General features: G+C 62.7%; 1 protein-coding gene across 5 annotated transcripts in view; it reads left to right on the top strand.

Moving 5' to 3' along the window:
* The window catches only part of SEMA4D (semaphorin 4D), a 60923-nt gene that overhangs the window by 5761 nt on the left and 28192 nt on the right, over positions 1-26970 (top strand). For 3 of the 5 annotated variants that reach the window (XM_046022039.1, XM_046022035.1, XM_046022038.1), the window contains exons 2-3: positions 16787-16853; positions 25737-26079. In XM_046022039.1, coding sequence (XP_045877995.1) covers positions 16787-16853; positions 25737-26079 — 410 coding nt within the window. Of the gene's footprint in view, positions 1-9964; positions 10111-13666; positions 14010-15459; positions 15742-16786; positions 16854-25736; positions 26080-26970 lie in introns of those variants that run through there. The other 2 variants (XM_046022036.1, XM_046022037.1) reach the window with 2 other exon arrangements.

Genomic DNA, 26970 nt, shown 5'->3' with positions numbered 1-26970 from the left:
GGAATGACAGAATATGGCGTTTTTCATCATGAGGCCACCGTCAGCCCGTGGTCGAGGGTCCTGACATGCTGGTCCCCCGGCTCCCCGCCCCCCACCACGAGCGCGCCTTCTCCCACTTCTGATGAGCACCACCAGGAGGCCGGGGAGGCCCCGTGCCCCGTGGAGTCCACGTGAGCTGCTGTGGCTGCCCCGCCCGCTTGCTGCCTTCCCAACCTGGTGCTCGGCGTTGTCACCAAAGGCTCTGGGAGGTCCCTGGAGCAGGTGCCTGAAACTGGGGGTACTTGGGGGGCTGTTCTGGGCAGGTCTGCTCCCTCCTGCCTCCTCGGCACCATCTCGCTCCTGCTGCCTCGTGCATTCCTAGGTGGCATCGCACTCGAGGGGACGGGGGACCGTGCTTCCGGCCGCTGCCTGGCGCTGCTGACCTCGCAGGTTGGGGGGGCGGGGACGTGAGCCTTGTGTGCTGGGGGTAGGAGGTGTAGTCCTGGGGCGTGGGACGGAGCAAGCGTCTGTCCTACCAGGGTGACCGCGGCGCCTGTAGCCCCACGTCCGGCCACCACGCGGGCACGGCCAGTCCATGTCTTGCTTGTACCCAAGGCTCGCACACTTGGTGTGCTGCGGCGGTCACCTGCGCCCGCCCGGGTCACGTTTCCGCTTCCCTCGGTGCTGGACAGGTCAGCCAGCCCTCCGTCCTCGCGGCTGCCATGACCAGGAGCCGGCGGCATTGTGGGCAGCACAGAGAGCTTGGTGCCCACCGTCACCAAGCGCTGCAGTGTCCCAGGCCCGCGTCCTGCCAGCGTGGAGGGTGCCCTTGCCCGTGGCAGCGGTGGGGCCTCCCTGCTTCTGCCCGTCTGCTCGTGTGTGTCCACGAGCAGGTGTGGGAGCTGCTGTCCCTCCCTGTGTGCCTTTCCGGGCCTGCAGGGTCACCCGCCCCGCACAGACCGTGTGCACCAGTCCCCGGCCGAGGTGCACCCACGGGGGCCCGTGCTAGTGGCCAGGGGTCAGGAGGCAGCCCAGCACGTGGCTTGGTCTCCCGGCTGAGTTTTGCTCTGCCCAGCTGTACCATGGCCAGTGGCGTGGAAGTGCTTTGCCCACGCCCCTGCCTCACCTGGCCTCATTGGGAGCTCGGGCACCCGGCTCTCTCTGTTTCCAAGGCTGGGCGCCAACTTTTTGGGGGAGCTAATCCAGGGCCCTTTGGTAGAGCCTGCGAGGGGGCAGCTCCCCCATCCTCGTCCCGGAGCCCCTGGCCCTCAGGGACTGCCGTGTCTTGGCCTGCCTGGTCTTCAGACACTTAGGGCCTGGCCCTTGGTGGGACCCCTTGTCTGTCCTCACATGGCTCCGCGGCCCCTTTCTCTTGAGGGAGCACAGCTCCTTCCTCCTTCCTTGGTCTCCCCCTGCCCCACGCCCTGAATGAGCCCACACAGGAGAACAGTCGGGCCCACATCGTGCACAGCCTGCCATTGATAGGAACGAGAATGGGGCAAGCGTGTTCCACAGCCCGAGGGAGGCTCGCTGCGAGGCCTTGTCCCGCTGCTGAAGGGCGCCTTGTGGTGCTTGTGGCTGGTCCCCGTGGCCCCGCCCAGGCTGTGCCTTGCAGACCCCTCCGTGTCAGGACAGATGCCCCCTCCCCAGCACAGGTCCCCATGAGAATGGGGTGGCCAGGCCAGACGGGGTCCTGAGCACCCTGGTCCCATGAGCAGCGTGGGTCAGGGAGCGGCGGGTGAGCGCAGCTGCAGGAGAGGTGAGGCTGGCTGGGTGGGTGCTGAGGGTTTGGCTTGTTACCAGAGGTCCAGTGTTTCTCCCGCTTTCCTTCTGTATGGACGGTGCGCTGTGGTTTTCTCCTTGAAGAATCAAGAGCATGTACACATCCGAGTTTCATCTTGTGCTTGGTGCTCACCGCGTGCGATTGCGTTTAGTCCCCTGATGGAGCGGGGGTGACATGGGTCCTCCCCACCTGGCTGACCAGGGAGGGCCCTGTGGCCTGTCCCTGCGTTTCTCACCATTCCGGGGCACGGCCCCTAGTGCTCCTAGTTCTCACGGCTCAGCTGAGTGGGAATGAGCTGAGGAAGCAGGCGGGCATCCTTCTGTCCCTGAGTGACTGAGGCACGAATGGCCTTCTCCCCTTCTCGAGGACTGGAGGAGTCTGTCTGTCCCGCTGGCCAGCAGACATGATTCTGGGGGAGCGCTCGCAGGCCTGGGCGAGCTCCCAGGGCATTTGCCTGGGCGGCTGGTTCAGGTCCCGGGGACGAGTCGCAGCATATGTGTTTCCAGGTCTCGTGGGTTCTGTAAGGAAGTCATTGAGGGCCAGGGGCACCGAGGGAGTGGCTGGGACTAGGACAGGCCCCAGGCCCTGAGGGCTGGCGCAAGGGAGTGGCTGAATTGGAGTTGGCACAGTGAGGGGCATGCCAGGCGCTCTGGCCGGTCTGGCCCAGGAAAGTGGCCAGTGCTGCCCCGGTGGGGGGGGTGTGAAACCCCAGGGACCCTGCGGCGCCTGCTTGAAGAGGCCGCTGGTGTTTCAGCGCTACATAAAAAGACCCCGTGGGGGAAGAGCCCCGAGGCTGGGAACTGTGCAAGCTTGTTCAGAGCCTGGAATTCATAGAGGCCTGGCTCTCAACGGGGTGCTTGTAAGCCTTCCAAAAATCAGGGTATAATTTGCATCTGAATGACCAGTCACACCAGAGCCGGCCAAGGAATGTGTTGGTTTTCTTGTTATTTTGCACTCCTTGTGAACAGTCATTTACATTTTTATTTACCCCCCCCCCATTCTTGAAACTAATATTACCTGGCTGTCGCCTTGCTCCTGATTTCCCAGCGTGCACTTCTGCATGAGCACCTTCCTCGCAGGGGCCCCTTCGCCACCTCCCCCACCGTCCCTGTCAAAGGGGTGAGGCAGTGCCCCTCCCCCGGGGCTCCCCCATCCTGCTGGGCACCCAGGTGGGCTCGGAGCTCTCAGAAGGCAGACAGGTTTGGTTTGGACTTCCCAGAATTAACAATTACCTATGAATTCCTTCTCAGCTTCAAGAAATTGGAGAATTAAATCTAAAAACTCATTTTTTTCTGGAAGAAGAATACAGGAATTGTGCCCCTGCTGGGCCACATAACAGATAGCCGTGGGCTCTGCAGGAGGCAGAATAATGAAGGGCTCCTGTGGACATCCATGTCCTGATCCCTGGAACCTGAAGATACAGTCAACCCTTGAATGGTGTGGGGGTGGGCCGCTGACCCGGCACCATCAAAAATCCGTGTACAACGTTTGTCACCCCCAAAAGGTTAACTGTTCACAGCCTGAAGCTTAAGGCCAGAGCCTTACTGAAAACACCAGTTGTCAGTTAACACGTGTTTTGTATGTTGTACGTGTTCTATGCTGTATTCTTAGAATAAAGTCAGCCAGAGAGGAGAGAATGTCATTAAGGAAATCCTGGGGAAGAGAAAGTCCATTTACAGTATTTCCTGTACTAACCAAAAAAATCTATATATAAGTGGACCCATGCTGTTCAAACCAGTGTGGTCAAAGGGTCAGCTGTATGTTATTGTAGGGATTTTGCAGGTATGATTAAGGATCTTAAGATAGGGAGATCATTGTGGATTCTCTAGGTGGGGCCTAAGTGTAATCACAGGTGCATAATGAGAGCATCAGGAGGGCAGAGAGGAGAGAACATGCTATGCTGCCGGATTTAGGGAAGGAAAACTTTTCCTCCAATCTCTTAGGTTCTGTCCATGGGGCCTGTGAATTAAACAGACAAATAAGAGATAAACAGGAAAAAAGTCACACAGATTCTAATATTGTCACATGCACAGGAGCTTTGCAGAAAAGAAAAACCAAAAGAGCAGTTAGACTTGGGGCTTATGTATCATTTTAACCAAGAGCAATAAATTGGGAGGCAATAAGAGAAAGGAAAGGTGGTTTGGGCTTGTAGGGGCAGTAAATTGTGGGAAGGTGAGTAGGAAGCTGTGGTGAGTAAAGGATGTTTAGTAAGGTCCGTTATGCAGACTCATCTTGGTGCCCTCTCAGGGACACTTGTACAGAAGGATGTCTGAGTCCTACTTTGGGGCACGTGGGGAGGGCAGTTAGTTCTTCTCATACTCACTATTTCTCAGTTGTCTTCAATTCAAAATAGTCCTGTCGGGGCTACTTTTATGGGGACGGCGTGGTCTTATCCTCTTGGCTGGCTTAGAAGCCAGAGGGAGGGACATGAGCCCGGGAATGCAGGAGGCGTCCAGACGCTGGAAAGGCAGAGAAGTGGGTTCTGCGCTGGAGCCTCCCGAAGGAACCGGCTGGTTCCTGGGTGTGCGCCCAGGGAGTCCCACACCAGGCTTGTGAACTCCAGAGCCGTGAGATAACACAGTACGTTGTTCGAAGCCGCTGAGTTTGTGGTGAGTTTCTGCAGCAGCCCTAGGAAGCCCGCACAGGTCCCCGAAGACGTGGGCATGTGCCCCGAGGATCTTCATGGCCACTTACAGGGGACAAGGCAAACGAACGTGTCTCTTCAGCAGGAAGAACGTGACATCCGGCACGAAATGGCCTCAGACTGAGTGTGAGGATCACTGGGTGGGCCTGTGTAGACTCGGCTGCGGGGGTTGACCGTGCGCACTCCTGGGACGCTGCTCGCTCCGGCTGCTGGTCTGGGACAGGGCTTCGAGTCACTCCCTGTAGACCGTGGACATGGTGGGCAACAGAGCGGGGAGCTGGTCTGGAGGGGCCGGCAGAGGATGCTGTGTGTCTTGGGACACATAGGATCAGAGCAGGACATGTGGAGGTTTCTGCCCTGGGCTCAGCTGCACTGAGAAGCAGTCCCTGCTTGGGGCAGGAGGCCGCCGTGGCTCGGCCTCTGCCCTGTCCAGCACCCCCTCCTGTCCCGGGGACCTGGCACCCACTGGGCATGGGGCGTCCATGCTTCCACGGCTGGGCCAGCAGCCGCAGGCCCTGGTGTGCACACGCAGAGGGCAGTGTGACCGGGGCGTGGGAGAGCGCCTTCTCTGGGGCCCCAGCCCATGGAGCAGGCCGGGCCTGGTGGCGGGTCCAGGCAGAGGCGGCTGCCACTCCTCGGTGCTCGTGAGGGCAGCTGCGGGTTCCAGGTGTGAGATCCGTGCCAGCCCACGGTGCTCCTGCGTCGCTGTTGGTTGGATCGTGGCCTGTCACAGGCTCCTGTGGCCTTGTCTGTCACACAGCTTTGCTCAGGGACCATATACACAAGCCACGCACGCCACATACACAGACCACATACACCACATGCACACGCCACACACGCCATGTACACACATCACACGCACCATGCGCGCATCGAGGCCTACCTCGGGGTTCTCCTAGACGGCAGCCTGGAGTGTGTGGCTGGGAATCGTGGTGGGAAGAGTGGCTCTTAGTCCGGAGGTGGCCAGCACCCCTGACGCCCTCGCTTCCTGAAGCTTCCTGGAGCCTGGCTCCCCCCAGACCGAGCCCCCTGACCCGCCCTCCACGCGGAGTCTCTGGTGGCTGGTGGGTGTGTGGGCAGCGCAGAGTGGGGACCAGGTGGACGTGGCTGGCCGCAGCCGCGGGGCGGGCAGCCGGAGCTGACGTCTCCTGTGTATTGCTGTCTTCAGCCAACTCTGCCCGTCTTGAATCTCAAAAGGCTGGAAGATGGGTTTATCAGCTGTGCGCCTACAAGAACGCAGGTACTTTGTCCACCTGGAGAGGTGCCCTTGTGGGGCTGGCCCTGGCGGGAGGGCAGGGTCATCAGGGACAGAAGGCTCTGGAAGGGAGCAGGCCTTGGGACAGTCTCACGCCGAGGGGCCGCTCACTCCACGAGCAGGGAGCTGCACAACTTCGCGGCCCTCCTGCATCACATCCACACGAGCCGTGGAAAGGCCGAGGGCCAAGTACCCTCTGAGAGTTGGTGTGACCGCCTTGTTGGCTTCCCGTGCTCTCCCCACCCCCCCCGAGTGCTGGTCACGGCGGGGGGGGGCACGGGTCACCTCGGAGGGCTCAGCAGGCACCTCGGAGGCTGGTTGAAGGACTGCCCTTCCCTGCAGGGAGCGACGCAGTGCTCCGTCGTGTGGATACGCTGCACCTTATCCGTTCAGGCCTGAAAGGACACTTGGGGTGGGGGAGCTTCTCCCATCTTCCCTTCTGGGTCCTGTGGCTGGGCTATTGACTAAATTCACATAAGATATTAACGGAGAAACGTGAATTTAATTTCGTACCTATGGGAGTTCCAAAGATAGAAAACTAAGCAGGGAGCAGAGGGCCGTTTTCCTACGTGCCCGACGAATAACAGTCTGTGAGGCGTGGACAGGACAAAGGGGTTTGGGCTCGGGGTGGACATCAGTGGAGTAGGGAGTTCCCGGCCTGTACAACGCTCTGGGCCCTTGTCCTGCGCCTCTGGCCCCGAGGCTGCCCTCCGCTCCCGGTGCAAGGGGGGCATGCTTCCCCGGGGACTATGTCCTGCTCCCAGCGGAGGCGTGCGGATGTCCTTCGGTGCTGTCCGTTCTCACGTGCCACGACTCCAGACTGGACGGGTGCATGTTTTGGGGCAGTGTGTTCTGCTACCCTGGGATGCTCTCGGCGTTCGGCTGCTGTGAGCCCTGCTGCCGTGAACGCGGTGTGCACATCCCTGTCGGGGGCCCTGCTTGGCTTTTCCGTGTGGTGGCTCCCGTGGCTGTCGTTAGGAAAGAGTGCTGGAGGGCACCCGCTGTGTGGGTCTCAGCGTTTCCGGCTCTCACTAGGGCACGGTGACTGTGCCCCATGGGAACAGCCTCCCCTTAGATCGGGGCCGCCTGGTGGCCGCTGAGCCCACTCTGCCGGCCTGACGCCTGCTTCTCCCGTCCTTGCAAAGGCCCGTGTGCACTTGACCTGGGTCGTCCTGTGGTGGTCACTCAGGGCTTCCTCCCCCGACTGCATGTGCTGTGGGGCGGGGGCGGGTCTGCCTCACTCGGGGTGATGGGCCTGGGCCTCAGTGACATGGGTGGAGGGACGGAGAAACTGAGGCGGGGTTCGAAGCTGTGCATGGCCAGGCTCGGCGGCCCTGCGCTGGCGGTCAGGGGACGGCTGTGCGCCAGCCCTCTCGCTGTGTGGACGCTGATGGCACGTCATCTCCCCAGGGGCTCACGCTCCATCCACTCAAAGACTCCAGGATCCAGGGGCAGCCACTCCCGGGAGCGGGGAGGGCCGTTTGATTTGTATTCTCTGAGAGACAGCACGAGCCTGGCTGAGTCACGCCCGCTGGTGAATGAGACTTAGATCAGTCCTTGAGTGCCGGGGAGCGCCGTGTCCAAGGCAGCCTGGGCCCTGCTCCCACCGTCCCTGCACAGGCCTCCCTTTCCGGGCACTGGAGGCGAGGAGTGGGGATGAGGACCCAGGGCGACCGGGCACTCAGAAGCGTGGGGTGTGCTGGCAGGGGACTCCTCTCCTGGCCTTGGCTTTCTGTGCGACCCGACCTCCCTCCGGCTCTCCACGGGTCTTCCCCTCCTGCTGCGTTAGAGCGTGAATGTTGGGTCCCTGCGTGAGCCGGCGTTCACCTGTTCTCGGGGAGCAGGTGCCACTCTGCCCATGGACGTCTTTTAGGACAGGACCTGAGGGGCAGAGGCAGAAGCGGGAGAGCCCGGAGCGGCGTAGGGGAGGTGGCTTTCCTCCGAGCCGCGGGCCGGCTCTTCCTCTCCAGTGTCCAGGGTCTCCCCATGGGGAGAAGGTGTAGAAAGATCACCGCAGGAAACCTGGTCTTTTTAGGGCTCCGCCGCCATGGACCCGTCTCCGGAAAGGCTCGGCAGACGCCCCAGCCCTTCCCTGTTTTAACCCCATTGTCGCGAACAGCCGTTGTCCGTGGGATGAAAAGCCCACATGCGCTTTGAGGCCAGCTCTGTCTCCCAGCTCAGCCCGAGGGGAGGGGGCAAGTAGCCGCCCCGGTCACACCGGTCACACCGCTGAACCCCAGCAGCCAGCCCCGACACCCTGCCTCATGTGTGTCCCTCTCGGGGTAACAGGACAGCCAGGCCCGGCGGGGCAGAGCACACACGTGGGGAGGGGAACAAGGCTAGACACCAGGACCATGAAGCCACAGGTGGCCCCGTCTGGCGGAGGGCCAGGAGGGCAGGAGTGCCCCCAAGGACAGCGGGAATGCGCTCCTGGGGACCGGGCAGCCTTCCCCTTCCCCGTGGGGTGGCCTGAGAGACAGAGAGTCTGGGGAAGCTACTGAAACTCGGAGGCATTGTGATGTTTTTAGAAGAAAAACACAAAAAGGTACACTTTCTGTTGGAAACACTGTCATTAGGTGCCGCACGGCCCTCCAGCCCCTGGCCCGGACCCCGGCACCGCACGCGCCAGGGCCCCTAGTCCACCTGGGCTGGGGTCACGGAGGTCCCGGCGCGGCGCTCGGGCCTCGGAGATGCGGTGCACCTGGCCCTGGCGAGCTCCGCTGAAAAGCTGCTGGTGCCGGCCGGCCGGCGTCAGGAAGCCCACTTAGGCCTGCGCCGTGGGCGTGGAGCGGACGCCACCCCGGGCCCCGCTGGACGCAGCGACCCTGGCGGCTCTTGGCACAAGTGAGTCTACCTGCACGGGCTGTTCTAGCCTCTCCTCGCTGCGTTTGATAACATACGCGTCCATCTGAGCGTGTCGGTGAGCACTGGCCGGGCAGTGCATGTTGCCTGCCTGGTGGGCTGGGACGTTTATTTAGCGGGGTCCTGACCGGGCACATGTACGCTTGAAGTCCTCGCGGTTGAAGCAGGGTGGACGTGCACATCCGTTTGAATGGGCGGGATTGCCGAGGCCGGGCGAGCAAGCAGGTGGCGTGTTGCCGGACTCCTCTGGAAAGCCGGGCTGTCTTTCCCCCCCCCCCCGCCCCCCGGCCGGTGCTGGCGCCCAGGTGCCATTGGAGGTGGGCTGAGGGTTTGCAGCTGGCGGCAAGCACCCCCTGGAGGCAGAAAATCGCTTCCTGCTGAAGATGGAGGAGCCCCAGCCTGCTTACGGTGGGTCTGTGCAGGGGTGTGTGTGAGGGGCTGCCCAGCGTAGCTAGGATAGAAGAGAGGTGACCCCCTGGGACCCTGCGGGTCACGGGCAAGCTTGGCAGGTGCAGTTTTGCATCTGTATTTCGGAAAAAAATCCCATCGGGTTCTGAAATTTTGTGAGGAGTGTTCTCCCTGTGGCTGAAACGTTTCTAGAGCCTTCTGTCACCTGGGACGTTTTGGGCAGGATTGCCTTCCGAGGCTGGGAGCCCATCCGGGACAGCCAGTGTGCCCACCTCCTGCGGGGCCCAGCCAAGCCCCGGTTGGTCAGGGAGGAGTCAGCCCGGCGGGTTTATCTGGGAAGGCCCACGCCTGCCAGACTTAGGACCGCCAGCTGCATGCCTAAGTCGGAGCACCTGTGAGATGGTGGTGAGGAACCGGATTGACCCGGATGGGGCCAGCTGTGTGTAGTAGCTCCGTGAGGCTCCTGGGTCAGGGTCACCCACTAGGGGGAACGTTGGCTCTCCAGTGCTAAGGGCTCAGAAGGCGGTGCTGGGGACTGGGCCCGGGGGCAGACACTGGGTTTCAGGCTCTCAGTGCACGGCTGGCCCCTGGTGTGACTTCTGTACGTGTCTGGGCCTTCGTTGTCTCGTGTGTGAAGGAGGGATGACAGTGAGGAGGAGGATGTCTTTGGCCCGTCGGGCTGCTGGAAGAGCCTCTGTAGCAAGCCCGCATGTCCCTGGTGGCACGAGGCGACCTGACCAGCTCTTCTTCCCCCCCACCCCCAAAGGCTGTGCTGGGAGGATGGGGACATGGGGCCCCCAGCTGCGTCTCCGGGAGGGTGGCGGGGGTGGGGGCTGCTGGGGACGGTGAGGGTGTGATCTGTCTCCAGATCAGTGGCAGGTGGTCTGTGCCTGGGGGGGGGGCGGATGTGATGGGTGTGGAGGGCAGCCCGCCCCTCCCCCAGCCCACACAGCAGCTTCCGGTCCCAGAGCTTCCGGGGCCTGGGGGGTCTGCGGCCTCGTGGAGGTGGGTGGGGCGGGGCAGCGTCAGCCCTTAAGGAAGCTGCATCAGCCCGGCGAGGTCAAAGCCTGGAGGAGCTTCTGCTTTCCTTTAGCCCCGCAGCCAGCCCGGAGGGATCTGGTCTTCTGCTCTCCGGGTGGCACTTCCTCTCCAGGGGTGCCCCCTGCCCCGCGTCTGGAGGTAGGGCTGGCTGGGTGCTGTTGGGGTCCCAGTACAGAGGGCAGTCTAGTGAAGGGACCAGGCTGTGCCGGTGCAGGGCGGGCATGGGGCTGTCTGTCTCTGCTTCTCCCATCTGCACTGAAGGGGCCAGACTCCGGGTTCTCGCAGGCACCAGCTCACGTGTGTGCATTGTGGGGAGCCGTGCCCGGGGCCTGGCCCAGGGCTGCCCCCTTGCTGCTGCCCCGTGGCTTCCTGAACGGCCCTGCCCACACGTGGCCTTTGGGGGACAGCTGCAGGCCAGGCCCAGGTCCCTCCCTGTGTCCGGCACACAGTGTCTCCTAAGTCCCTGGTAGGGACGTGGCGGTGGTGCCGCTTTCGGGTCTGGACCACGTCCGTGTGTGGTCCCAGGACACAGAGTGCCTGAGTCAGGTGGGCCGGCTGCACGGAGCTTTGTGAAGAGAGGGTGCCGTTCCTGAATGGAGACCAGCCCCCCGGGCCGCAGCCTGCCCCACAGGGCCCTGTGCCCGCCAGCCCGGCCCTGCATGTCCTCGGGGTGAGGATGGCAGGACAGAGGCATTGCTCTGAGAGCTCAGTCCTCGCGATGGCCGTCAAGGACCAGCCGAGACCTGAAGTCGCTGCTCAGGGCCACCACGCGTCCCCGAGGCGGGGGCCTTGCTCAGCCTGTTTCTGCTGGGACATACCCACCATGCTCCCCGGAGGCAGCCCAACACCCGGGAGTGGGGGCCATGTGGGGTGGCCCCGAGCTCTGCCTGTCGGGTGGCACGGCCAGCTGGCCAGGCTCCGGGTCCAGTTCTGCAGGAAATGAGAGCTCCGGTCCCGGCACCGCAGTAGACGGGGCCGTGGACATGCGCACACCCCCTGCTTCCTGAGTCCGTGGCGGAATGCGGTGCCGTTTCCTCGGCTCTTGCCGGCAGAAAGGGAGGCAGGGATCCGGTCTTCTGCCTGGTGCTGCTCTGCACCCACGTTTGGGGTCCCCCCTGGTCTGTCCCCAGGTCCCTGTCGCTGGATGAGGGGCCCGGCTTGCACAGGGGCACCCGAGGGCAGCACCGGACGCCTCTCTCAGGCTTGCTTGGCACAACTCTCGCCCTGCCATGGCTGCCACGAGCGGGAGCCGGCCGGGGCCCAGCCTCTGTCCTCTCCAGGATGCAGTGGCAAGGCCCGAGTGGGGGCAGAGGGGCGGCCCAGCTTATTCTGGTGCAGGAAGGTTCCAGAGGTCCTTGCAGATCTTCCCGTTGATTTTGGTTCGTGAGCTATGAGGAGACTCACGGTGTCCCTGCTGCCTGGCTTCTCCCGCACTCCCTGGCACGGGTCCCAGGAGGGAAGATGGCTCCTCGGGCCGGCTGGGGACTGTGAGGGGCCGCCAGCCCACAGCCCACATCCTCCCACCCAGAAGATGACGTGGGGCAGGGACAGAGACATGGCCATGTTTCCGTGCTCCGCGCCTCCTGAGGCACCCAGGAGGTGACCCGGGCTGCAGAAAGGGGACGCCTGCCTGCTGCGGTGTCCACACCGTGGGAAGGCTGATGCTCTGGGCTGCAGGGCAGGTCACAGGGCCGGCGTCCAGCGAGCTTGGCCTGCAGTCGGAGCATAGACCCCTCTCCTGTGTGGAGGCTGCAGAGTGGACCCCTGGAATCCGGGGTCTGGGCTTCCCTTGACCTGGGACTTCAGCAGAGGTCGCTGCAGACACCCACTTGCCGTCGGGAGGGACGAGAGCAGTTGCTGGGTCCGGTCCAGTTGTTTCAGCCACCCTGAGTGTGTGGGGTTTGCTCGAAGCCAAACCTGCACCGTTTTTACGTGGCCCTCGTCCCGCATGCAGCAGCGGCTCCTGGAAGCATCTGGAGGACGAGAAGGACTCCAAGGGAGGGTCAGTGGGATGGGTGAGTCAGGCCCAGTGTGGGGCTGCTCGCGCTCCCCTCAGAGGTCAGGCTGTGGCGGTGCTGACATCGGGGTGTGCCTCTGCGTGCTGTTTGGAAAGTAGAGATGACAGAGATTCGGGGCGGGAGCCGTGTGCGGGGGACGGGGCGGAGGGCGTCTTGGCAGCCATGGAGACCCCGGTGCTGCCCAGCTCCTACCTGCCCACAGCAGCGGCGAGGCCCATGGTTGATGGAGCGTGGGCTGGTGTGGCTAGAACATGGGTCACAGGGGCCCAGGCTCAGTGTGACAAGCTGGCTGCCAGGCACTCTGACAGCGGCTGCGGGGCCTGGGGGGGCGTTTCTGGGGGTCCCTTGAAGGGGTGTAGAGGCCTGCGTGCAGGTGGCTGTGCAGAGGGGCTGGCATGGCGGCCGACCAGGCGTGGTGACGGACCCCATGTCCCGCTGGGGGCCAGCCCCTGGGGCCCTCACAGTGCTTTCGCCCACGGCACGTGCCTTCTCTAATGGGTTTTTGCCAAGTGGAGAGCAGAGGCCACGTCCCGGAGGGAGGCCAGCAAGGAGAGGGCCTTGTTCTGGCTCAGCTTTCGCAGACTTGAGCTGGATGGCGGCCCGCGGTCGAGCTGGCCTGGCTCTGGGACCCTGCTGTGTATTTTTAAGGAGTCACTAAAGATGAAGGCAAAGAGAGTGGCGTTTTGTGGTTTTTAGACTTAAAAAAGAACCGTCCGCCTAGACCTGGGCTTGTCAGGGCTCCAAGGCCCGTCCTCCCACTGTGGCTGAGTGGAGAGAGTTGCTGGTCGTTCTGCAGCTGGGCTGGGCCTGTGCAAGGGGCAGGAGTCAGGTCCCCTGGTGACACTGTGCACACTCCCCCTTAGGGCACTTGGCAGGCAGGACACTTCCCCGGGTGGTCTGGAGCACAGTCCTGAGCCAGCCCCGGGGTAGGCACGGTTCCAGACATTCTGTGATACCTTCACGCTCTGGCTGACGGCAGGGAGGAGATGCCGCTGTAGGGTCGGGGCGCCCCTTACCTCTGCCCTGAGCTCTTCAAGAAGCATCTTTCACCCTGGAGCCAGAGGCTTCCGCAGAGCGCGGTTTCCATCCCTACCTGCTGAGCTGTGGCCCGCGGCAGCCCCAGGATGATGGACTGTTCTGGAAACAAGTATAAGAAGCGCTTTAATTGCAAAGAGCGTGTGCCTCGAGTAACAGAAGACTTCAGCGGGGGCGGGAGGGAAATACGTCCTGTAGACGGCTCTGGTTCGAAGAGCTCCTGGGTTGTTTGCTGGTGGTTAACATCAGTCTTTAAAAATAAATTTTAAGGGCTGCCTGGCTGGGTCAGTCGGTAGAGTGTGGGACTCTTGATCTCGGGATCGTGCGTTCCAGCTCTATGATGAGTGTGGAGCCTACTTTTTTAAAATGATTTTTTTTTAAGATTCTATTTATTTGACAGACAAAAATCACAAGTAGGTAGAGAGGCAGGCAGAGAGAGAGGGGGAGGCAGGCTCCCCGCCGAGCAGAGAGCCCAACGCGGGGCTCTATCCCAGGACCGTGGGATCATGACCTGAGCCGAAGGCAGAGGCTTTAACCCACTGAGCCACCCAGGAGCCCCAAAAATGAATTTTAACTGAGAAACTGGCAAAGATCTGAATGTCCAACATTATCCTATTTAATTACACGGTTGTGAATTACAGGACTGGAAGGTTGGAGGCGGCTTGGGAGCGCTGGGGGCGCCCACGGGTGAGCGCCGTGCAGGAGACCCACAGTTCACTCAGAGGTCCTGCCCTCCCCTCTGGCCAGCCCACAAAGGACACCCCCACTTCTTCCTTGGACTTCCTGGTCTCTGTCGCTGCAAGCCTGCCCCTCCTGTCCTGGGGTACTGAGCTGGGATTTCTCTGCACTCACGGCCCCTGGACCTCTGTGCTCCGGGTCAGAGTCCCTTAGATGGAGGTCCAGTGCACAGTCAGAGATGATGGGAGGTCGTCGGCCGCGCGTGGAGACGTGTATTTTGAGTAAGCTTCGCACTGGGAGCCATAGGTGAGCAGTGCACAATGTAGCGCTTCGGCAAGTCTGTATTACACGGTGCTCGTCGCCGTTAGGTGTCCCCGTCTGTCACCACGTGGCATTGTGAGGGCTACTGGTGATACTCCCTGTGCCCTACTTCCTGTCCCTGAGACTTCCTTCCGCTATCCCTGGGACTTTGTACTTCTTAATCCCCATCTCTCCCTCCTCCCACCACCTGCCCCCAGTGACCCCAGTTTGCTCTCTGTTTGAGAGTCTGGTTTTTTTGGTTGTTCATTTGTTTTGTTTTTCAGACACCCGTGTAAGTAGACTGCGTTTCTCTCTGACTGACTTAGCGTAATAGTTTCTAGGTCCCTCCGTGCTCTTGCAAATGGAAAGCGTCATTCTTTTTGACGTCTGCATGATATTACATCGTGTGTGCGTGTGTGTGCGCGTGTGTGTGCGCGCGTGTGCACGCGTGCACACACACCACACCTTCATCCGTTCGTCTGTCAGAGGACGCGTGGGCTGCCTCCGTGTCTTCGCCGTTGTCAGTCGTGCCCGCGAGCATACGGACACACGTGTCTTTTCAAAGTCATGTTTCTGGTTTCGTTGGGTGGATACGCAGCCGTCGCATTGCTGGATCATGGAGTAGTTCTGTTGATTTCTCTGAGGCACCCGCGTCCTGTGTCCCACGTGCCCACACCCGTCACACTGCCCCCGGGAGAGCCTGCGGGAGCTGTTCGCCTCCTGCTCCTTTCCCCAGCAGCGCAGTTGTCCACCGTTTCGAGAGTCCGATGGTCCCCTGCTTGGGCACCTGACACAGGTGGGTGTGCGTCCACCTGAATTCCTGGGGGGACTGGGTCAGGGTTCGGGGTCCGTGCTGCGCCGTGGCCCCTCGTCGCTGCGCCGTATGGCAGCTGGCCCCGTGGCTGCCCTTCTCAGAGGTGGGGAGGAGCCTCTTGATTTGATGCGCAAACCCGCGGTCACATCTGCAGAGCAGAGACAGGATGCGTGCAAGACGAGCCTCGCCTTTGCTCTCCGCTGTGGTCAGAGCAGCCATGGGACCGCTGCCTTCGGGCGTGGGCTGCGGCTCCCACGCTCACCTGCACCTTGGGGAGCGGAGGGGTGGGCAAGGCCAGGCTTGTCAGGAGGGAGAGGGAAGCACTTTTCTCTCCTGATTAATTTCACTTCGGTTTCACAAAAGGACTGTTGGATCCTTAACTGTGCGATTGGAGAAGTAAGGCACAGTGAAGGAAGCCGAAGAGTTCGGCAGGATGCTGAGTAATTGTGGAGGACGGTCCCTGCCCTCCGGTGTGGCGATACCGAGCTACAGCGCGGGGGGTGGGGTTCTGTCGAGAAACAAGTGTAGACAGCTGTAGAGAGCTGGGGCCTGGGACCCGGCTGTCAGCGGCCGGAAGCGTCTTTTTTTTTTTTAGTTAGGAACCGTGGGGCTCAGAGCTGCTTGGTGGAGGGCAGAGGTGAGGCGGGGTGAGAGGGGGCTCACGTACACACAACCTGCCCTCGGAGCTCAGCACCGTGAAATTCAGGGGAACACGAGACGCGCCTTGTCCGACCACAGGGCAAGCAGCTCTGGGCGTGTATTTAGGGACGTGACAAAGGCTTCATCGAATTTCCAGAAGAGAGAAGTTTTTCCGTTTCAGATTTCTTGGCGTTCAGGGTGTTTGTGCAGTCCTCTTGCGATGCACGCGCCACTTTATTTCCCCGTGTTTTCGGGAGCACCCAGGTGGCCTGCCCGTGCGAACAGGTCGGTCAGCTTGCCCATCGCCTGTCCGTCGATCGTGGCAACGCCTCCCCCAGCGTTCAAACAGAAGACGTGGGTCCTGGCTGCTGGGAGGGCGCGGCCTCGTCGGGGGACGCTCCCTGGCGTGCTCGTGTGTGAAGGTTTTATAAGTGCACTGTCCGCAGTAGCTGACCCAGGATCAGACGGTGAGATGGAGGAGTCTGAAACCGTTTCCACCCGTGCTCGGGGGTCGCATTGCTCAGGTTCCTGGGACATGTCTTGGGCCGCAAGGAGCCCTGGGAGACCCTGGGAGTCGTGACTCTGGGAGGCCTAGGTATGGGGTGGGGTGCCAGGCGTCTGTGCTGCGGGCGTGAGGGGCCCCACTCTGGGGGTGCGTGTGGGAGAGACGGAGTGTTGGCCCTGCTTCCAGCGAGCACCTCCTGCTTCTCAGCAGTCTTCCAGAAAATGGCACGAGTTGTACCAGCTCTTAAAGCAAAAGAAAACAAAACTATATCCCAACCACCAAAAAATGCTAGTGTTTGATTCTGATGTTTAGAAACTGGCGGATCACTCACAACCACGAGGGGACCCGCACCGATGTCCTCGACACCTTTACGCACCTGCACAGTGCCTGCTGGGGCTGTCATTCCTATTCTCTTTGATCGTCCGCCATCCCTCTGGACTCAGGCTTCCCTTTTGGGGGCTCCCCCCGACTGCTGGATTTCAGGGAGGATGAGTTCTCGAGGATACAGATCTGAAACTAACGGCCCGATTCTCTTTGGGCAAATAGCGAACCAAGACCGTGAGGCGTATTGGCGGGGGCTTACTTCGCAGGGAGTGACTGTGGTCAGTTGGGGACCCACCAGGTCACACTTCCTTTATGGGCGCGATTGCACACTCACTCCTCCCTCCCGTTTGCACAAGTGCACGAATGGCACACCCACCCTGGGCTCCGGAGGATAAAAAAAATTGCAAGAGTTTCTTTTCAGTGCCTCTCTAGTCGTGATGCTGAGGGTACGTGGACGGAGGACTTATGTGTTGAAATAGTCTCCTTTCCTTTTATTTTCAGAGCCCAGATTTCTGAAGACTCCGCCGGGGAAACGACTGAGGGAAGTTTCTGGAGGCGCAAGATACAGGTAAGAACATGGTTTCTCCACACGCGTCCCAGTCCCGCAAAGCCGACACCTTGTAGAAGCCTCAGTGGGGTCCAGCACACGGTTGGTCCCAGCTACCTGTGGGCTCCGCGGGGCCAGAGTCGGGACGCGGCTGCTGCTGTGCAGGCGTCTGTCCATGCTGGGCACCTGGAGCCCCACGTACAGCCTGCCTCTCCTCGCCCCCAGGGGCCGGCGGCCCAGAGACCCTCCCACCCTGTGTTTCTGTTCCGGGTCTCTGGGCCGCCAGCCCCTGGGGGCCCTGCAAAGCTCCAGCTCCTCCGGGGGTGCTGGGGGCTTGTCAGTGGGGTCCAGTGTGCAGGGAGGGGTCTCTGTGCCATCCTGGCTCTGATTGGGGCCATTTTGTGATGAATCTTCATGTCGACCATATATTTCCAGTTTGAAAGGAAAGAGAACTGTCAGTTTCATGTAAAAGCAGAAGGAAAGCCTGCACCCCACTTCTGTGTAGTCATTGCTGTCCCGCGCGGATGTGGCTCTGGCCGGCCTCCAGCAGCCCCACTGGCCTCCGCATCCGCCATGCTGTGCCGGCCCGGGACCTGCCCGGCCGGCTTGCTGGGGCCGTGTTAGCAACTGCGGCTCTGCCTCTGGGGCCCTCAGCACTGTCCATGTTTCTGCGTGGGCTCCCACGCGTGCTTTCAGTTCCCTGCCCCGTCGGACCGGGCTGCTGGCTGCCGTGGGTGGCGCACGGAGCCCTGATGCTTGGGCTACCAGTATTTTCCCCTCGGGTCATTGATCTAGGATTTCGTTTGTTGATCTCCTTATGTGAGACAAAACAAATCACTGGGGATCTTGGGGGATCGGGAGGGACGACCAGGTCCGTGCACTGAGGCCGAGTGAGCAGCTTGGAGGTCGCTGAGGCAACACCCCGGGGACGGGCCCTCCTACCTGCCTGGGTGCTAACAGGCTCGCAGCCCGGAGAGCCGAGGCCCCGTGCCCTTCTTCATGTACACGCAGACGGGACAGACAGGTCGTGGACGCCCGGGGAGCCTGGGGGAGGGGCTGGCGCACGGGCGACTTGGGGACGTGCTGCACGGCACGCGGGTGGACTGGATGGAGCACGCGCAGGGACTTGGTTCGGTGGGGCGAGGGCGTCAGTCTTGCGCCGAGCGTGTAAACGTGCGACTCACCGTGTCCAGACACCGACGCGCTCCCCTGGCCGTCTGCCCCCTCGCCAGCGATAACCACCGTTCACGGCTGGGTGTGCGTCCGCATGCGTTTACTGTGTGTCCGTGGGGGCGGCACCCTCCCTGGACACAGTGTGGGTCGTCCCACCTGCCACCGTGTGGCCGCTAGCGCGTGGTCGGGGTGCGCTGTGCTCACGAGCCCGTCTCCTGCGGCTGAGGCCGAGCTCCTCGTGATGACAGGCCAGGCCAGCCACATTCCAGGGCAGCCCCGCTGTCCCCCAGGAGCCAGCATCCAGCCTGGACAGTGCAGCGGTTGCCCAGGAAACACCAGGCTGGCGCTAAGCAGGGGTCGGGGGCATGGGCAGGTACACACAGCCCTCCTCCCCAGAAGGAGACAGCGGTGTGTATGGCCACATGCACAGGGTCTGGTGATGCCGCACGGGCACTCTGACTCCTCCCTCTGTGGGCCTCCCCGCTGGGCCAGCCACAGCTGGCCCCTCGCTGCTGCCCCGTGCCCAGGTTCAGGGGAGGGAATGAGGTTGAGGCACGTCGGGAGCCCCCCACCCCCTGATGGCTTGGTTGTCTCTGCGAGGTGGTAGAGGGTGAGCAGGTGACCTGGCCACTGTCCCCCTGTCCCGCCCTCCATCTCCAGGCCTGAGCACGTGAGTCACAGCGGAGCTGGGGCATCACTCCAGGGGACGGTTCTGAGTTCCGGGGGAATTGAAGTCCACACAGTGAACTGTTTATCAGGCATGTGACATGTGACACCGGGAGCTCCTGAAGCCCGTCCTGAGCAGGAGGGGGCTGTTTTGCAAGGGGATATCAACCCCACAGCCAGCAGCAGGGGAAGGAGCCCAGGGGCAGAAGCCAGCCTGGGGGCAGGCGAGGGGGTGGGGCTGTGGGGTGGGAGGGCAGTCTGGTGACAAGTGCAGCCAGGGCGCTGTGGGCCCGCAGGGGGACAGGGATGGGCGTGGGGGGCGGCCAGCCTGGGGGTAGCCGAGAGAACGAAGATGGGGTCAGCCTGGGGGCCGGCGAGAAGGAGGGGCAGCTGTGGCAGGTGCTTGTCGTCTGCTGCCGGCCTGCTGTGCAGGGGGCCTGCCGCCCTGCCCACCTCGTCTGCGCAGAGCAGGCCCGCGGGCAGGGTGCCCTTTGGCAGATTCCCGGGGTGCCGGCAGGTGGGCTCACAGTGTTGGTTTGGCATCCCGCTGCTCAGAGCAGCCCGTGAGGCCTTCCGTGTGGCATGAACCGTGTCTCCTCTGTGACCCCCAGAGGTCACAGAGCCAATCCCAGATGGCCCCCCCAGTCCCCGGAGTATGGCTTACAGGTCCCCGCGGGCAGTCCCCGATCACGAGTCAGAACAGAACACCAGATCTGGTCAGCGTGCGGCGGAGGGTGCACACACCACCATGTTTGCGTGTGCGTACACACACAGGCGTGCACGCGTATGGGTGTGGGCGTCTGCACACGCGTGTGCTTAACACAGCTGCGCGGCCGCACTGGACACGCGTGCACACAGGTGTGCGGTTCCTCGCACACGCATGGCTACGAGCTATTTGCACGTAGACCCGTGTGTGTACACACATGCACACGTGCAGACGGGTGGGCAGTTTGTGAACTGACCCCAGGCCTTGCCGGTCGCTGGGTACGTGGTTTTCCGACGTCGTTCAGGGACACTCAGGTGGAAAGCTGGCGTGTGACAGGCCCCGCTGGCCTGAGCGAGGGGGTTGGAGCCTCTGCTCACACGCGTGCTCGCATTTAAAGCAGGACCCTGCACGCCTCGTGAATTCGCACAAGGGTGTGTACGTACTGGGGCTGACGCTGTGGGACCCGGTCTTCCTCTTGGGCTCCGGGTTGTGCATGACTCTTTCCTGCTGGGGACACCGTGCACACCTGTCACCCGGCTCCTGGTCAAATGCCTCTGCTTCTCAGAAATGCCCGGGAAAGCCAACACGACGGGCACCTTATCCCCTTGTGTGCTTTTTACTGTTTCCGTCATGGTCCTTAGTGGTCCTTAATGCACATGGCCCCATAATCCCAGAGCCAGGCCTCCTGCCGGAGCACAGGGGCGCCGCGGTCCGAGTGCAAGGGTGCGTGTGCCGCGGGCAGTGCGGGGACTCCACACGGTGACGCATGCTTCTGGAGAAAGAAAAACCCACCCAGCCCCTCTCTGTCCTGAAGCGGAGCGTGCGGCCGCACCGCCCTCCCCGGGAAGCACATCGGGGAGCGTGGGCCCTCACTGTCGGCTGGCGGGGTGGATTCCGAGAGACCGTTCAGGTGGGCGAGGCAGGGTCCGGCCGAGGGTGTTGGGCAGCCCGTGTGAGCTCCTGCACAAGGAGCTCGCTCACACCCTCCAGCGTGTTGCCGGGTCCCGGTGGCCCGGGGTGGCCGGAAGCAAGTGGCCGCCCAGCTCCGGGGTGGCAGTGTCCAGGTGGGTCTGAGGGAAAGGGCTGTTGAGAACGTTCCCTCTGCTCATGTGGACTGGTTGGAGCAGCACGTGGCCGCCGGCCCGCGTGGCCACCAGCCCGCGTGGCTGCCAGCTGCCAAGTCTCCGGCTGCGTGGGCAGCTCTCAGGAGGTGTGCACGCTGCCTCCCGGCGTCTGCCCAGGCTCACTTGGTACGTCTGTGTGGGGCGGTGCCGACCCTGCTGGAGCTCTGGCCCGATCAAACCTGTCCGTTCTAAGGTTCACACTGGATACTTATTCGTGAAACCTCCTGCCCCTCGGGCCTCCCCTGGGCTCTCCCCAGCTCTGGCCTTGGTCTCCTAAGTGGGCTGTTTGTGCTTCCCTGGTCCTGCCCACTGCAGACAGGGCCAGGGCCACAGGCAGTTTCAAGGCCTGACGCTCAGCGAGGAGGACGAGGCGGGAAGGGATGTTGGGGAGGCAGGAGTCCTAGGAGCGCTCGTGTCGGAGCTCTCCCTTGCGGATAATCGGGCTCCGTTCAGGGTTCTGGGAGGGAAGCCGCAGGGCGGGGATGTTCAGCGCGTGCTTCTCCCTCCCAGCCATCGGGTGGCCCCGGAGAGGTCCCTGTATGGCCTCTTTTCTTCCAGGAAGCACCCAGGAGCCCCTGCATCTCCGAAGGTCTCCGCTGTCCCGGCCACGCGCTGGGTGTGGCGGTCTCCCCTCCCTCATCCCGCTGCGGGGGCTCCCGTTCTGGACACCGTCTTCTTATTTCTCTGCCCGTTCTTGGTGTCCGCTCCGCCGTCCTCTGCAGTCCCTGCCGGCTGGACGTGGGCCTTCCGACTCCAGGCTCCAGCTCTCCCCTCCCTCCCCGTTGTCGCCTGTGCCCCTTTGTGCAACCTGGACGAAGCCGCCTCAGCTTTCCCTCCCGTCCTTCAACTGGACGTTCCGTTTCTCCAGTCAGAACTGGCATTTCCCAGCTCGCTCCCCCCTCCTTGGTGCGTCCCCACCGCCGGGCTCTGGTCGTGGCGCGCGGCTCCACAGAGCGCGATGATCACGAGCCGTGACGAGCGGGCGCTGGCGGTGGGCACGGACACTGTCTGCACCACGCAGGCTTCGGAGCCCCGCGTTAGACAGGTGTCGCTCCTTCCCTGTGCTGTTCGCGGAAGCGCGCTTGCAGCCATGGGCCGGCTGGATGCGTGCGGCCGAGGGCGGGCCGCAGCTGGTGCTGTCGTGCGGCGTGTCCTGCATCCAGTGACTTCACGTCGGGAGCTCGAGGGCACCGCCTCCGGCCTGGACGTCGGCACGTGGTGCGACGCGGAGCCCCTGCGGCATGGAGACCGGGCGGGGAGGGCTCCCCAGCACCTGGCCAGCGACGCTCGTCTGTTTGCTTTCCGGGTTCCGGGCTTGGTGAGGCTTGCTCAGGCCCCCGTGCTCTCCCGCTGTTGTCCTCGTGGCTTCCGTCCTTTAGCGGCGCCAGGCTGGCCTTGAGAGAGTTGAGGCAAGCCGCGTGGACGCCAGCTGTGCAGGGACTCGGCGTCTGCTGCGTCTGGGTCCTCGCCTGGCTGCCCAGAAAAGGGACTTCTGTCCCTCTGTCTCAGGGCCCTGGGCAGGAATTCGGTGTTGCCATTGGGCCTTTGCCAACCAAACTTGGCTCCACGGTGATATTTGGGGTGGGGGTGGGGTGACGAAACGGGCCACCGGGCCGCCAGTCTGCAGCCGGCAGGTGACCCAGGCTGTGGGCTCGCTCGTGCTAAACCTCACTCGTGCGCCCTTGGGATCGGGGAGTACCTCTCCGAGCAAGTGTGCGTCTTTAACAAACTGTATCCTGAACTGGTTTAGAGTCCACGAAATGGAGCAGAGAGCACAGTTCCCGCGTCCCTGCCCCCGCAAGCACAGCGCCTGCTCCAGGGCAGCAAAGAAAAGCGCGTGGCGCCTCTGCATCTGCGGGACCGTCCCCCTGCCCTCCTGCCCACAGCCCCTGCTCGTACCCTGACGTGGAGCGTTCCCGAATCCCACAGCTGAGTGGGAGCTCAGAGCAGAGCCGCTCCCTGTTACAGGCCAGTCACAGGCAGGGACGTCTCCTCAGGGCAAGTGGCAAGACTGCATGTGAGGCTTACACACCTGAGCTCCGGAACAGACATACTTGGAGGTGTTCAGAATGGTGTTGACAGGCAGCCTTGTAGACGGGCCGAGCTCTGTGTGTGCAGACGTGGCCTGGATGGAAAGGTGGAGGGGGCGTGAGACGGGACAGGCTGCGAGGGAGGGGAACCACAGCCACGCACGCAGGTTTAATCTGCGAGACGTTTCACGTGGGTAAGTGATGTGTTCTGATTTACATCAGAATCCTTACTCTGGCCACCCCTGCTGATTAGTTAGTGCACTATAGGGAGGGATCTGTTTGGAATTGTATCCAGTTGCTGGTAATAAGAACCTGAAAAACAGTAATTTAAAGAGATACTGACTTGTTAGCAGGTCTAGAGATTGGCAGAAGAAAGCAGGTGCAAGGTCTCCAGTATGTTGGGAGGGTCCCCAGTGGATTTCTGCTTGGCCTTTTGTAGAGTGAGACTCTTGTCTTCGTGTTTACACGGTGGCACCCAGAGCTCCAACCATCACATAGGGGCTCCAGGCACCAGCGGAAAGACTGAAGGCAAAAACGCCAGCACTAGCTGAGTCAGCCTTCTTTAAGAGCCCTCCTGGATTTCTTACCTAGTAACTTCTGTTCACAGTTCCTCGGCTAGAACCGCCACCAGGGAAGCTGGGAGACCTAGTTAGCTGGCCGCCCTGCCATGCTGAGTGTGATCAAGATCCCGTGAATAAGAACAGAGGGACGTGGGATGCTGGGGCAGGAGCGGGCGAGCTCTGCCACAGGTGGCAAGAACGGAAGCAGGCTGGCGGGCGGGCAGCTGTGGAGGGGTCAGGAGTCAGGAAGGGGGTGGGCGTGGTGCAGCCCGGAGCGGTGGTGGCGGTGCCGGGGCGGTGGTGGAGATGGTGGGGGGGCGAGACGGGAGGCATCAGCATCGCCTGCACACAGAGCCCGTCCCCGGGGCCTCGGGGTCCAGCGGCTGCGGAGGATTTCTGCAGGGAACTTAGTGCTCACCGGACTCTGTGGGTCACGTCAGGGACCCGACACAGAGCCCTCCCCTGGCTGGGCTTCTGGAGCCACCGCGTGCCCCTATGCTGTGCTGCAGGCAGGAGCGTAGGGTCCCATGCTTGGCCCCCGTGGTGGGCAGGGCTGAGAGCTGGCTCCCCGGAGAATGAGCACCTCGCGCTCCCTCCTCCGGGACGCAGCCCTCCCTCTGTCCCCCGCCGTCCCTCCCCTGCTCCGTCCCTCCCCCGTCCCTCTGCCCGTCCCTCAGTCCCCCGTCCCCCTCCGTCCACCAGTCCCCCATCCCTCGCTCCCCCCTCCCGCGCCCCTCCCCAGCCCCTCCCCCGCCCCTCCCCCATCCCTCCCTCCATCCCTGCTCCCTGTCCCTTCCTCTGTTCTCTCCCTCTCTGGCTCTGCATCACTGTGTGGCGCATCTGCTTCTGCGTTTAGCGTCCAGTCCCACCTCGCCGTGGGGTGTCGGGCCAGCCCTTCCCGTGAACCCCAGACTGGTTTTGGGCTTGCAGACCGGCGCCTGGCCGCGTGCGTCCCATGACACGTCGGGGCTGCTTCTGCGCCGCCCCCGGGACTGAGTACCTGAGACAGAGACCACACAGCCCAGACCTAAGAAGGATGGCCCTCCGGCCGTCGGTGGGAGAGGGTGCCGCCCCCACGCAGGGCGAACCCGTCCCCGCAGACAGCGTGCGCCCTGCCCTGGCTCCACGGCCTCGTAGTGGCGTCAGGGTGAGGACAGGCCTGGCCGGCACGCCTTCGGCAGGAAGGGGAAAGGCAGAGCAGTGCCCCAACAAGAAAGGGGGCAGGCAGCTGAGGCCTGGCGATGCCCACTGTCAGTCTTCCCCCGAGGTCCCCCCCCGAGTCCTTCCTTTACTAAGTGGAGCGGGGCAGCGGCGGCCGGGGCACAGGCAGGAGAGACAGACAAAGGTGCAGGGAACGCCCCGCGAAGTCCACAGCGCCACCAAGGGCAAGTCCTGCCGCGCGATGGCATTCCAGCGGCATGAGAGGTGACCTCTGGGCGGGATGAGGAGGCAGCCCTGGAGGGCTTCCCGGAGATAGTGGCTTGGCTAGGTGAACAGAAGTGAGAACTCCCCCCATACCCTCTTGGGAGCTTCGGTTTGGCTGTGGTGTCAGGAAGCAGCCCGAGTTGGTACCTGCAGCTTGCGGGGGGGGCCCGGGGAGGCTGAGCAGGGGGAGCTGTTGAGGGCGGTGTGGCGCTGGCTGCCCCTTGACCGCCCCTGAGGGCTGGTGATGGTGGGGGCGAAGGGAGGACTCCGGAGAGGCGCCCATTGGCCTGAGCCCTGCAGGGGGCCTGGCTTGGCGGAACGGGAGGGAGGGAGTGAGCAGGGCCCACTGTGGTGGGGAGGCAGGCTGCTCCGCGGTCTCACAGGAGCGGAAACCCTGTGGGGCGTACCGGTGGCTCTCCTGTGGGGCTGCTTGGGGCAGCATGTCTGGGAGGGACAGGGGTCCTGTCTGTTCCAGCAGCTTCTGGTTGCAGCCCCGTCCTGAGAAGCCAGAAGCAATCCAGGTCACGCTCCCACTGGCATCCCGGCAGAGGCCCTGGGTCAGGGTGAACCCCGGCGTTTGCCCTGCCTCAGTGGTCCGTAGCAAGGCGGCCCTGCCCCCCCTGCAGGGCACCTTGAGGATGGCACGTGGAGCAGGTGTGGGGGCTGGGGCACCAACACGCCCCCAGCCCCCAGCCTCTGCCCTCCAACGAGCTGCTTCCCAGGGATCCCGAGAGCCCCTGGCCGTGCTTTCCGTGGCACAGGGACTTCTCGGGTGTGGCCGGAGGGGCAGGGCCAGTGTGCAGCAGGAGGCCGACCGTCCCGCACGGCAAGGTCACGTGTGCGTGTGTGCTCCTGCGCGTGCAGAGGGGGCCTGCGTGCACGCACACGGCTCAGCCTCCACTCGGTGCTCCCGGTCTTTCGGCCCAGCTGACCTCCCCGGCGGGCGCTACGGGAGCAGGGAAGCCAGGGTCTGAGGGGGCACCTGTTGCCTGGTTTGCACCTTTGCATGACGTCAGCAGTGGGGCATGCACGTGTCTGCGCTCGGGGGAGGCCGGGGAGCTGGGTGGGCGCTCATCACGGTCAGGGCTCTGGTATCTGCTCCTGGTGACTGTATCGCAGCATCATCGCGAGCCTGCGCCCCGACCACCCCGCCCTGGCGGGGAATAGAAGCAGGTGTTACTACAGGCGTCCTGATCTCTGACCTTTGTTCTCACTTCCAGAATTTCTTCGTGAGGCCAAAAAGCAGCCCACCACGTAAGGTCCGGGCAGCCTTCAGCATTGGCGGTGGTGACCTCGCCTGGCGCCTGGGAAATGCGGGTCCTCGGGGTTTCCAGCGCCCACGAGCTCCGGGCTGTGCCAGGGCTCATAGCCGCCAGGCCGTGAGCAGCGTCCGCCAGGACACCCACGGCAGCCCCCCGGCCCACCAGCGTTTGCTGCCCGAGCCCACTCTGCAGTGCGTGAGGATGTGTGCCCCTGTCGGGGGGCTGCTTGCCGCCCTGGCCATGGTGTTCGGGATGGCGGTGGCCTTTGCACCCAAGCCCCGGATCACCTGGGAGCACAGAGGTACGGGCCAGCCCTGCTCCCGCGGGCGGGCAGGAGCCTGGGGCACGGGGAACACTTGTCCGGCGCGTTCGGGGACTGCCGCTTAGATTTCCGAATCCAGGGCCCTGACCGCCTGCGCAGGTGCCGTGTGCTCCCGGGCACAACCACTCCAAATGCTTGTCTGGGGACTAATGGGGCCAAGTTTCCCGCCAGCTGCTTTTCTTTGCTGTCCATAGTCTCTGTCTGTTTCCTCTCCTGGGATCTGCGTCCTGAGAGCCCCAGCCTTCCCGGCAAGAGGAGCGAGGGCTGCTGGCGGGGCTGAGCCATCTCGTGGGCCATCCCAGGCCCTGTGCGCGCCGGGTCAGCCTTTCTCCACGCTGCTGTCTCCAGCTCGGGAGAATCCAGACGGCAGAGCGCATGGACGCCTGGTCCTTACGTGGAACCAGCGGTCCACAAAACCCGGGTTCACGGCACTCGTGCGGACGCCAGGACGGTCAGACCGAAGCAAGCGCCCTTTGGGAAAACGCCCGACACGCTTCTGTCCCTGCCAGTCCGCCCGATTCTCGTCCTGCTTGACCGTGCAATTTCCTCTTGAGAGAGGAAACGTCACTTGTTTCTAACTTCGTGGTGCTTAACTCCGAAATCTGCTTGACTCAAGGCATATATTTACTGGATTGGATTTTTTTAAGCTTTTGAGTTAAATCACATTTTTTCCTGAATAAGAAAAGCTTAAATAATTTACATTCTCGTATACTTAATCTGTGTTAAGATTAAACACACACACAGGAGAGGGTGGACAGCAAGCAGCCTGAGATCACCTGGGAGGTCACATGCTTGAAGGTCATGCCCCTCAGAGGGCACACTCCTGGAGGCCAGTCTGAGTGCAGGGTTTGGAACCCCACTGGAGGGAGC

The sequence above is a fragment of the Meles meles genome, chromosome 11, assembly GCF_922984935.1.
Source record: "Meles meles chromosome 11, mMelMel3.1 paternal haplotype, whole genome shotgun sequence".
NCBI lineage: Eukaryota > Metazoa > Chordata > Mammalia > Carnivora > Mustelidae > Meles > Meles meles.
This window is presented reverse-complemented; position numbering and strand designations above follow the sequence as displayed.